This window comes from Alligator sinensis, unplaced genomic scaffold (assembly GCF_000455745.1).
Source record: "Alligator sinensis unplaced genomic scaffold, ASM45574v1 scaffold636_1, whole genome shotgun sequence".
Lineage (NCBI taxonomy): Eukaryota > Metazoa > Chordata > Crocodylia > Alligatoridae > Alligator > Alligator sinensis.
This window is the reverse complement of record NW_005843430.1, coordinates 133,136-145,942: the sequence shown is the minus strand read 5'-3', so window position 1 is coordinate 145,942 and position 12,807 is coordinate 133,136. Positions and strand designations below refer to the sequence as shown.

General features: G+C 41.7%; 1 protein-coding gene across 1 annotated transcript in view; it reads left to right on the top strand.

Annotated features, from left to right (window-relative positions):
* Positions 1-328: 328 nt before the first annotated feature.
* LOC102384496 (zinc finger protein 862-like) overlaps positions 329-12,807 on the top strand; it is a gene marked incomplete at its 5' end in the record, with an annotated part of 39,378 nt that continues 26,899 nt past the window's right edge. The window contains 6 exons of the mRNA XM_025195209.1: positions 329-489; positions 1,171-1,357; positions 1,763-1,934; positions 6,736-6,858; positions 8,214-8,352; positions 9,385-9,614. Coding sequence (XP_025050994.1) covers positions 329-489; positions 1,171-1,357; positions 1,763-1,934; positions 6,736-6,858; positions 8,214-8,352; positions 9,385-9,614 — 1,012 coding nt within the window. The remainder of the gene's footprint in view (positions 490-1,170; positions 1,358-1,762; positions 1,935-6,735; positions 6,859-8,213; positions 8,353-9,384; positions 9,615-12,807) is intronic.

The window sequence follows — 12,807 nt, the reverse complement described above, 5'->3', positions numbered from 1 at the left end:
ACTTTTGAGGGCACCTCAGTGCACCAGATCAATCCATGTATCAGGAGTTGTGTGTCGATTAAATTTAAATGTAATAACTAAATATTGTTTTTAAGGCTTATATGTTAAAATTGAGAAAAATTCTAAAAGTATGTTTTTTCAGTATCCTTTGAAGTATGCATTAAATGTGTTACATATTTTCAAATATTTATGATTGAATAGTTGCATTTGGTACCATCCATTAAGCATTTTAATGGGCATTATTTTTATACAATATAGTCTGAGTTTTAAAAACAAGAATTGCTTTGTTCTGTCCTGTTTCAAATGTAAATCTGTCTTTCTCTCTAAGGTTGAAGTAGACCGTTTCCAAGATACAAAGAGACTTCTTCATGACTATTATAGGGGAATGGAAGGAAAAATCCCAACAGAGGCCAGTCAGGAGTTTACAAGAATCCCATTACTAGATATTGTGAACGTAGAGCAATCTGGAGATCAAAACAAGTCACGGAGGTAAAAACTGCAATATTTGCTATAAAAATAAAAAGTTGTTTTTGTGCGTATGTAAATTGTTCAGGTAGATTGATAAGAAACACCACATGTTGATTATATCTGTCACTTAAATATTAAGCCATGTAATACATTTCATGTATAACTTTGCTTTATAGCTGTTTCACCTATATTGAATACACTCACTCATCTCTGCTTTTAATTTTTCAATATTCCAAACTGTGAACATCTCCCAATGCAAAAGAAACTGCCATAGAAATGTTTCCTTCTTTCCCTCAAATTGTGACTATTTCTCAACAAACCTTCAACTAATAACAATTAGAAATTAAACATTCAATTCTGGACCAGTGAGAAATTTAATATTTGACAGCCCCAGCCCCTAGGTTGTGGACACTTAAACCTAAATTAAAGCAACCTTGAGAGGTCCCAGAACACAATTCAGTATTCAAGGTAAGATCATAACATCAAATATATTTTAAAATGCTGTAATACTATTTATAATAAAATATATGTTCACAACCCATGTACTTCTGACCACTGACAAAGTCCCTCCCTTTTCTATAGCTACCACAAATTTTCCAAGTAGAATCCTAGCTCTTTTATTTATTTTTGAACCACATAAACATGTGCTATAAGACAAAGACAGTGAATTATTTCTTTTGTTTGTTTTTTCTGTTTTTTAAGGATTCCTGTGATTCCTCGTAGAGCTCCTTCTCCTGAAATAAATACCACCAAACCAAAAAGCAAAGGAACTCAGTTGAAGAGCAGTAAGGATGAGAATTCTTCTGAAAATGTAGCGTTTAGTTTTGGCATGGATGAGAAGTTTATTATTGATACATGGCAAACTGCTGTATTAGCCATATCAAATATGGTAAGACACGCTTTTTTTTTACTTGAAGGCTATCTAGCAGTTAGATCCTCTAATGTGAATACCTTAAAGTAACTTTACTGAGTTCCTCAGCTTCTTAGCCTCCACTGAATTTAGGCTTACTGGGGTACTGGATAGCCTACATTTCTCCCTGTGGTTCTTAAACCATTGTTTTTTAATGATATTCATCCTTCTCCTTCTTCCTTTTTTTTTGCTTTAACAGTTGTTTTCTGCCCTAATCAGAATGCACATCCCAGCTCACTATAAAATTCACAAATCAAAATGTCTCATTTATTTCACATACACATCAATACACACAAGTGGGAAATGAAAGACAGATGCTTCAAATCATTAATTGTATGTTATCAATCCTGTATATTACACTAAACTCGTGAATATGAATTTAAGGTAACTGCTGAAATACAGTCAAAAGAAACAGAGGAAGAAAAAGAACACCAGCAAATAGAAATAAAAGAAAGGGAACATCAAAAATCCTCTCAGGCAACAGGAGGGAAGGCAGCTGGTAAGGATGCCAAAGATACTAGGAAACAACCTCCAAAGTCACCCACCAAAAAGACAGGTAACTGAAGCATATGATCCTTTTAAAAAATAGCAAAAAAAGTTAAAGTTTAGTGCACTTGTATTAAAAAAAAAGCTAAGTTTAATTATTTTCTGTATTTCCTTGTGATAGTCCAAAAACGTGATATGTTCTGAGATGCAGAGACAAAGAAACTCAAAGACTATAGAATGCTACTGACTGAAATAAATCTCATAAATGAGATGTAGAAATAAATCTTAAAGTACCACCAAGAAAACTAACTGTTATTCTTTTTCTGTGTATTGATTTGGAAAAATGCATAGACGTTTTTGTCAAAATATGTTAACTTTTTTAAAAAGTGATTATTTGATTACTTTAATCTCCTGATGTAGGTAAAAGCTTATCAAGTACTTATCACAGTAAAAATAGTTGACACATTTATAAAGCAGCTAAAGATTACTTTCCAGTGTAATTTATCAGTCATTATAATAGTGGGGATGGAGTTTATTGATCCATTGTGTATATGGCATACCTATCTGACAATATGTAAACAAAAGATATTAAAATTAAGTCTAGGATTAAGAAGAATCTCAAGCAAGATCAGGGCCCCATATGATAGGCACTGTGCATACAACCAATATGAGAGCCCCTGTCCAGCAGAAATTAAATTCTGAATAAGCAAATGGCAGAGAAAAATGTCCATATCTCTGTTTTAAAAATGAAATTATTGGTCTTATCTAATTTGGTTTGAGATGCACCTCATAGACCATACAACTGAGTAGCTCCTCAGTTTAAGCAAAGTCCTTTCAGTGCCTTCCCACGAGCTTTAGAGCACTGCCCAGAAACAGTGCAGTTTGATCACCTAGGTTGCATCCAGACGACCGCATCCGTGCAATACGTAGCGCTGCAGACCCATCTGTGGTGCCACACACTGCACATTCAGGCATTCCCCCTGCTGCTGCCTTGCAGCACGTGGAGTTTTTTGACCCTGGGAGATCCCAGGGTCAAAAAGAACCCATGCAAGAAAGCGGAGTAGCACACATGGTGGCAGCACATGCTGTCCAAAACTGGAGCTTGGCCTGCCAGCGGCATGGTCCAGCTGCTGGCCATGCTTCCAGCTGCAGGAGCACCATGGCTGCAGCTCCCCAAGGCACCCAGGACCCCAGGTAAAGCTTCTGGAGCCAGCACAGTTGCTGGCCCCATCCTCCTCTACCCTACCCAGGGTAACCTGTCTTGCACCAGAGGGTGCGTTCCACAGTCATTCCCCAAGGACAAGTAGCAGCGGCACAAAGTGTACCACTGCTTCTTGTCCCTAGGGAAACAAACATCTGTGCTCATGTGGGTGCAGCCCTAGGGTGCATCTACACATGCAGTTAACTGTGCAGTAGACTAATTTGCTGTGGTGGACTCATATAATGGAGCTTCATATAATGGGGCACTCTTGTGCCCCAGCCAACCCTGGCACTGCCCAGTGCCACCCCCCAGGCCCTCTCCCAGCCCAGGGCTACTCTGCCCTGGCTCAGAATGCTGCAGTCCTGGGTACAGCATCTGCACGTGCACCCTGAACCACAGCAGTTTAAATATTTACGTGTGTCATGATAAACTCTGACGCAAACTGTGCTGCAGTTTATCACATTGCCTTAATGGCATGTGTAGATGCACCTCTAGATACCTATTTCCCACTTGACCACCATTATATAAAGAGTTTGAGGGGAGAGATTGAGATTGACTTTCTGAAGTGAATCCCCTACGTTCAAAGTTAGAGGCATGTTCCCTCTTGCTTGCTTCTAGAATTCTTTACACATTTTATCTTAGATAGTCATAGGTTAAAAAATAGAAATGATCTGGCAGCAGGGACTAGAACAGTGGTGGGCAATTTGCATGCCACATTGGGAATTTTGCTGAGCTGTTGCAGGCCAGATCAGCATCCATCACCCCGTTATGCAACAGCTCACCAAAACTCCATATGTGGGATGGAGCTGCAGGTGTGCAGGGAGCAGTATTTGGGAGTGGGAAAGGCAGGTGAGGCCGGGACCATGGGGTGGAGGCATGGGGTGGTAACAGCGTGGGGCCAGGGCCAGGGTAGAACCACAATCTGCTGCTTGCACTCTCCTGCAATGGGCAGTGGTACCATGGACAGGGGTGTGCAGGGCACAGATTGCAGCTCTGCCCTGGCCCTGGTCCTGCACTGTCACTGCCACAAGATCCCAGACCTGGCCCTGGACGCACCTCCCTGCCTGGCCATGGTCACATCTCATCTGTCTGGCCATGTGCATGGCCAGTGCAGCTCTATGGACACCCCAGGATTTCAGGCCAGTGACAGTGTGGGGCCAGGCCAGGGCAGAGCCACAATTCACTCCCTGCACACTCCTGCCCAAGGAAACTGCACGCATCGCAGGGGTGTGATGGCAGTAGATTGCAGCTCTGCCCGAGCCTTGCACGGTCATCACCCCAAGATCTTGGGTTCTCCCTGGCCCTGCCGGCCCATCTTGTTCCTGAACGCGGCTTCCTGCCCACCCACGGCTCAACCCTAGCTTCCTAGCCGAGTACTCTGCCTGTGCAGGTCCCACACCTGGCGGGGAGTGCAGGGTGGACAGCTGGGGTGCCCAGGGACCAGGGCCATGTTCAGTGGCTGCAGCAGCCAGAAGGAGCTGCTGCTACTGGGAAATGAAGTCCAGGTGTGGAGTCCACTGTGTGCCTGAGGGCAGCAGGACGGGCCACAAGCACTATGACCTGGGCTGCCCCCCATGCTGGGGCTGGGTGGGACTGAGGAACCTGCTGCAAGCCGGACAAAATCCCTTGGTGGGCCAAATTTAGCCCACGGGCTCCATTTTGCCAATGCCTGGACAAGTCATAACAACTAGGCTTACACAATCATGTTTCCTGTTGCTTGTTGTCCCTCTGGCTCCATACATGAATCATGCAGTTTGGGCTACCCAGTGGCCTAGCTTCAACAAGAGAGATGGGGAGGGTCTTCACCCAAACCAGCCTATAGAGGTAGTATGGGAAGTAGGAAATGTGAGTTCTGTTCCCCTCAAGGTGAGAGGGTGCCTAAAACCCAGGTCTCCCACTTCCGAGTTGCGTGCGCTAACAATTGGACTGTTTAGGAAACAATGGGTGCTACCACTACTGGTGTTGTGCCTTCCCTCAGACTGGGACTAGACATAGTGGGCGTGTCTACACAAGATGTTTTACTGCACAGCAGACTAATTTTTTGCGCAGTAAAGCATCACTGCCTACACGTGCATGGCAATTTGGGCACAATAGATTAATTTACTGCACTGCCAGATAGTCCTGTCAGATACAAGTTGTATCTGGCAGCGCAGTAAATTATTGTGATTAACCACACAGTGCATTCAGGCTTCTTGATCATCTATTTCCTGTTCTCAATAGAGAACACCTTATTCTTTGGAGAAAGCAGGGTAGATTTGCACCTTATAAACTAACTAAATCAGAGGTGTATAGCATAAGTTTTTGTAAGCACGAGGCGTACTTCATCAGATGTTGCCTTCTGCCTGTCTTCAGAATAACATAACCAACTACCTCTCTTTGTCCTTTGAAGGCACCCAAGTCTCCCCATTGACTGTATAGACATCTTGGGTACCAAAACATGGTTAAATTAGGTTGCTTTCCCAGGCTGATACACCTAAATCTAAACATTGTAGAAATCAAACTGTATCTAGTCCCAAGAGGTTTGCCCAACATCACACAGGTGGTCTGTGGCAGACCTATGAACAGACCTGAGCTGTACATTAATTGTAAAACCGTTGATTTCATGGCAAGTAGAGGGTTCTATATATATCCCTGGATAGGAAGAACTGATTAGCTTTTACTTCTTCTCTCACCCCAAGAACGCGCAGTGTAATTTGTTTACCTTGCAGGCAGTGCAGCAGCAGCTACTGAATGGGAAAGTGATCTTAATTACTGCATGCTGTTTTTGTTATTTCTACATTTAATCATGTGCATTATTATGACACTAATGTGCTGCTCTACTGTCAGTGGCATCCTGTTGCACCACCACAGCAGCTGCTTCAACTCAGTTTTTGGAACAGAAAAGTTGCAGCTTTCTATACGTTTGAATAACAGTCAAAATTATTTGATGGCAAGCATGCTGTCAACACAGTAATAAAAACAGAATAAGATAGTGTTATGACTCTGATAGTAATGTATCATGCTTGTGTGGGCCCCAAAACAGCAACTAATACAGTGATTTTGAAAGTTCTTAAACAAAGGAGGGGGAAGTCTTTTCTATTATCCGTCTTTTCCTGCTGCAGTGTTGTCCTCCTACTGCATTGGTGGTAACTGATGCTGATTAACCAACCTAGTATTTACTAGTGTAAGTACTAGGTTGGGAAATTATCATTAGTAAAAGTAAAGTACTATTTACTGCATCTCCCAGTTTGGCCCCAAGATAGAAATTTGCCATGCAGGGGTACTGTGTGTTTTTGCAGTTCGTTATAGATTAGTAGATTTTGAAGTCAGAAGGGACCATTTTGACCAGATAGCACCCCTATAAAATCTTGTCCGTGTGAGAGTGATTCCCCACTGAGAATTACATTTTGAGCTCTATTATTTTCTTGCTTTTTATTCATTTAATATTATTCATTGAATACGTGCTAAACTGATTTTGAATATGATTCGTTTTTTTAATCAGGATGTTATATAGTTGTAAGTCAAATTCCTGACCAAAATCTAAGTATGCTATGTTATCAAGCGAACTTTTCATCTCATAAAAACTATCAAGTTAACGTGAAAGGATCTATTTTCTGTAAATCAAATTGTACCGTGCTGTGTACACGTCCTAACATTTTATTTTTTGATAAAACGGTTCTATTTCTTGTAGGAGCACCTTCTCCAGCACCTGTGGTTGAAGCCACTCCTGTTCCATTAACACCAGAAGAATTAAAGAAGCAAGAATTGCAGCATAAAATGAGGCGGGAATATTTTAGTGCCCTTGAACTTGAAGGTATATAGCCATTTCATTTAGCTACATTGTAGGAATGGATCCTCATTTACTAGTATATATTTTGTGGTATTTGAACAAGAAATGTGTATTTTTGCTTTTTCGTATGTCTCAGAGATTATCTTAAAGGGATTTGCTTCACATTTTCCAGATAAGTTCACTTTTGTGTATAGATTTCTGAAGTAAATTTCAGCCCAAGAGGGGAATGCTTTGGAAAGTTATATGCAAGAAAAAAATAAGGACTGTAATTGTAAGAGTTTCTATCTTAACTATTGAAGTTATTGTTAGCAAACATAGTTTTTAAATTATAGTATATAAAATTAAGTTCTAAAAAAGTTGAGTTTACCATCTTTGATTTTCCCTTTTTCTTCAAAGCCTTTTCATACCCTTATCTGTTCAATATGCGTTACCCCAATTTATTTTTCTTTTTCCCACTCTGTACCCATCTTCAAGATATTGATAATTCTCTATTCGCAGGATCCTGTGTATTGCCTCCATCCTTCACTCTCTCAGTGAAAACAAACTTAAATATAAATCAAAGCAGAGTTGAAATATTTTCTCAGTCCCTACTAAACTGCCCATTTTCACAAAGTGGCAATTGTTATAAGTACAACTTTGTGGATATAAGACAGTTGTGCTTATGGGGCCTTTTCCAGTGCTTACTGGAGTCAGTGTCAAGACTTACATTGACTTCAGTGGGATGTCAGGAACAGAACAATGAAGACATCTTACATTTGGCATACATTTTCTTTTGTGAGTCCTGTCCTCCTGAGAACAAATAGGTTTTCTTTGCCAGATTGTAATTTCATATGATTTAGAGATTAAATAATGAACTTTCTCTTTCAAACAGTGGTTGTTTAGCTCAGTTGGTTAAAGTGTGGTGCTATACCAAGGTCACAGGTACAATTCCTTGGTTGGACTAGATGATCTCTTGCAGTTCCTTCCAGCCTAACTTCTGTATGATCTTGTGTTTGAGGTCCAAGGAAAATGTTTTAAAATAATTCACAATGTTCTTCTTATATACATTTATCATTATGCTTAACACTTGTGAGAGGGCATTATATGAGTCTTGGTGCATATTATTATTTTTTAAGACTAAGTCATCTCCTGTCTATACATCAACTTGGTTAACATTTCTTTAACCTCATATTCTGATCTGTACCGTGGATGCATTTTGTAAAATTCTACAATTGAGTAAAAATTGAAAAATATAAAGGAATACAAGAATCTGAGAAACCTAAATAGGTATTTTTTATACACGAGATCAGGTGTAGGTGCTTAACTTCTAAGTGCCTAAGTTTGAAAAATAGCTTTGGATTGTATAAATATTAGTAATTCTGAAATAACTGTTTAAACAGAGGAAGCTGCAAAATCTCGACTAGAGCTGATAAAAATAAAAGCAATAGCATTTGTTGAAGAGCTAGTAAGAAAAGCAGAAGAAACTTACAAAGACATGGAAAAGTGGCTTGGAGCCAGGTTTCTAGCAGAGATGTCCAGGTAATATATGCCTAATTTTTAAGTGGAACTTGTGCCCCCGTTAAAAAACAAAAACAAACTATAATAAAGCTGAGGAAGATAATTGTTCAGATAAGGCAAGCACAAGTAACTTTTAAAAATGAGTTAAAATTATTCTTTAATTTGCTAATATAGATCCTATGACTTAACACTTGATGTTTCCAGTAGTGCTGCATGTCTTGGAAAATTAGTCCATGGAAGTCTTACACAACTAATCTTAGTCTTTTCTTAAAAAACAGAATTAGCGGACTTAGGAATCCTGGTAGAGAGCTGTAATTTATTCCCAGGAAGCAGTATCAGAGCAGTTGTACTTTGAAATTTTGGGGTCATTTTACTATGTTTTTCCCAATCAGAATACTCCGCCTAGTGTTTCTGCCACTGTGTGTGTAGCAATTATCCGGAGATATTTTAAAGATCACAAAAGAAAAAGGTATCCTTTCTGGTACAATTAGTCTGCATTGTCTAAGGAGGAAATAGATTTGGACAAATATGGGTATATTTGTTACCCCCTTTAATTATGAAGAGGGGATCTTCTGTGTATTGGTCATATTTTCCCACCTATAATCAGAGTTCATATGTCAAAACACCAATATTGTTCTTTTCCTGTGGGAAGTGCTCTATAAATCCAGGAGTGTATGGTAGCGGAGAGAACAGGGACAAAAGATGAGCAAATAGTGGGTAGACGGTGTGTTCAAACAAATAGACATCACCCAGCATGTTCTGCTATGGCTGTGTCATCTTTCCATCAAGCCCCCTCTATAGACAAGATTCCCCTTTACGTGGAGCCCACAAAGCAGTGACAAATGGTGTCATGCTGCTAGTAGAGAAGCAGGATATAGTAGGTACAGTATGGACTGGGAACAGGCCTCCTGTTCATTCCTTTTCCTTGATCCACATAGAGGATGTGTGCTTTGTTAAGAAAACCTGCAAGTGATGAAAGATCTCCAAACCTTACCCTAAGTCACTACCACTTAATATTTTTAATGTCCTAATTTCTATACTTCAATTTTACAGTGTTGAAAAATTAACTGAGGTTGCACGCCACCACATCGAAAGTTCTACCAAAATCCAATTTGAAATGGTTTTAGAGGAAACAGACTTCTTTATTAGCAGTGAAGTAAAAGTAATTCCAGATCCTGTCCCTCAACCACACCCTCCACCTGCAGAGACATCTGCAAATAGTGCTCTAACTACTTCACAGCTTAGCATGCTTCACAAGCAGTTTCTGCAGCTGGCACCTAAAGGTAGGGAAAAATATTCTTATGTTCATAATGTGTATTAGTTACCTAATCAAGATTCAACTGTTAGACACTACTAAGCCATTTTTCCTCTTTGCAATAACATTATTTACACAAATTTGTACCAGTAAGTAAAGATATATTTGTTGTTGCAGAGAACAGTCGTAATGCTATTCATTCATTTTCCTGACAGTGTGAAATGTTTAAGTGCAAGTAAACTGTTAAAGCTTTGAATCTGGGGTCTTACATTTAATATCCTTGTAACAACTCATGGCAACTTTTATTCACTCTTTTTTATCTATCTGGGTGTTATATATGCTTTTATGTAGTACCCATCCTTAATGTAATTCTGAAAATTCATGAGACAAGAATTGTTTCCAACTACAAGTTTTTAAGAACCTTATGGTTCTCAAGTCAGTGCTGATGAGTACCATGCTATTAAAAATAGTATAATTTAGGCAACTAGTACTCTTGCCAAAAGGTATTGCAACCAACCTCTGGGTTGAACACTGCCAACAGCCAGTTCATGCAGTTTCTCATATACCACATGACCCCAAAGAACATGCACTTTGCTTGGGAAGGCAGAATGAAGAAAAAAGGTTTTTCCAGAGTTATGGCCTAATCCTGGCCCCATGCAGCAGGGGTAGAGTCCATTTGGCAGCATCACTTGTCCTCCCCTTGCTGCTTAGCCACAAGCTAGAAGTTTAACCCTGTCACAGCTTTTGGATCAGCTATTCAGCCAAAAGCTGCTTTCAATTCACCACTGACTGTGACAGGTTTAAACCTCTAGCTTTTGGCTGAGCAGCAAGGAGAGAGTGAATGCTGCTCAGGAATAAACTATGCCCCTCCTCCATGTGGCCAGGAGGGAACCAGTCCCCAGCAGCATCCCCATGCTTCCATTCCAGCACATAAATTGACTTTATGCTGAAAACATACTGCAATTTGGGTTGGATAATTTTGGGAATGAAAGGTGCATGTGGTATGTGAGTAAATGTGGTCTATCTTTTCATTTCTTTTTTTATTTTCATCTTGCACTGCTTGGAGATGAGAATTTTGCTCAATTCTGTCTGAATTAGCAGATGCAATTATAGTTTATGCCACAGGAAACTTGATATTGGAGCCAACCAACAACTTCATGCAGTCAGTAATCCTGTAGTAGATTTGGGGGGAGGGGGGATTCTTTCACTTAGACATGCCCTTACAGTAAGTGGGTACTTCATAGCTCAGGTTAAAGTAGAACTTGGGCTCTAATCTATATCCCAGCCATACCAATTTTCCTGTTTAGACCACAAAATCTGAGTCAGTTTTTTGTCTGTGGAAATTCAAGAGGTTAATAATAATACCTGGGTAATTAAAAACAAAACCTGGGCAGTACCTGGTACCTATGTTAACTCAACAGTGTAGACATACCATAAGTGTAAATACGCCCTGAAAGTAAAAGAATCCTAGATTCAAGATGACGATCAAGCTTCCAGGCTAATTTAGTTCTGGTTCAAGAATGATATAAAGCTACTTAAGTGTTTTATGAATTAGGCATTTTTATATATTTTTTTTTCAATTTGAATTAGCAGGGATCTTGATTTTCTCTGTTTCAAAATCCAAAATTCTGAATAAAAACCCCAAAATCTACATTTTTCTGCTACTAAAATGAAATAGCACTGTATATATAACAGTTGTACGCAATGTTTTATTGATATATTTATCATTTTAAAGCAATTTGGAAGCCTACCAGTGCCTCAATCATTATAATAAAATAAATTATAAATATCTATATATTTTGGCATTTTATTTTGGTTTTTTTATCATAGAAAATCAGAGCTCTCCCTGTCTCCTTTGCTCACCAGGACGTGGGTCCAGTTGTAGCTGTTCCCCCCCTGCTTTGTGGTGCTGAGCAGCCCTGATATGCTGGTGCCCCGCACTCCCAAGCCACAGCCATTGCCTCTTGCTCCTGATGCACAGCCCCTAGTCCCCACCAGTGCCTCTCACTCCCAACCTGCAGCCTCCCATCCCACCCAGCCCTGCTGGTCCCCTCATTCCCAACCAACTGTCCCCCACCCCCAGGCTCTAGCCCCACAGTGTGTGGTATGGTGGGGGGGTGTGGGGCAGGGGGTTCCCAGCCATAGGCGGAGCCGTGAGTAATGCATCAGGGGGGCATCTGGGGGCATATGTCCCCCAAATTTATGCACCCACAGTGGGGCACAGGGCTGCAGACTGGCTGGACTGACACTGGGCTGCCTCCAGAGCCCAGTGGGCAGGACCCGGTGCAGAAGGGTGGAGCAGAACAGCAAGATGCATTGCTGTTGCTGCTGCTGCTGCCACCTTTCAGCACCACCAGGACCCCTGTGCCAGTCGCATCACCACAGAGTAACACTGTGCTGCCAGCAGCGCAAGGAGTAACGGACCAAGGGGAGGTGGGGAGAATGCAGTATTACTCCCTGGCAGTGCAGCTGGCTTGGAGGTCCTAGCAGTGCCGACGGCAGCAGTAGCAATGAGTCTTCCTGCCCTGCTCCGCCCTCCCACGCAGGGTCCTGTGTCATGGAGGCAGCTGGTGCCAATCCGACAGGCTGCAGCTCTATGCCCTGCTGTAGGCATACAAATCTGGGGGTCACATGCCCCCCTATGTATCCCCAACACATCCCCTATGGCACCCAACCCCTCCCTGGGAGTTCAAAGGAGCAGGGAGCTGGCCGCCTCATTAACCTCTTCTCCCCTTCTCCCAGATGAGCTGCCCATGGCTCCATCCTGCTCCCTAGCTGGGTCCCATGGCTATGCATTCAAGCCCCAGGCTCTGTGCAGTGTCCTAGCTGCCAGAGCCCCTGGCCCCAGCCACCAACCCTGCCTCACTCCCTCCCTCATCCTGGGAGCTCTGTGTGAGCCACCACCACCGCCTCAATCGGCCTTCCCCCATGCGTCACCTATGCCTCTGCCATAGAGTTACCTGAAGGCAGTTGGGGGGAGCTGTTGTGCACCACGCTGCCTGGGGCTGTATTGCAAGCCACGCGCATGTGTATATACACACACATGCACATGGTGCCCCCTGTGTTCAATCAGCCTCTTTCTGTTCCCCCTAGGCCCAAGCAGTCCCTTGCAAGCTGGAACACTGCCAGCCTGCAAGAGGAAACTTCAAGGAGAATATCCACATTTTTCTTCTCTAAAGGAGAAAATCTACATTTTTTCTTGACAAGTGGAAAACCCGGAT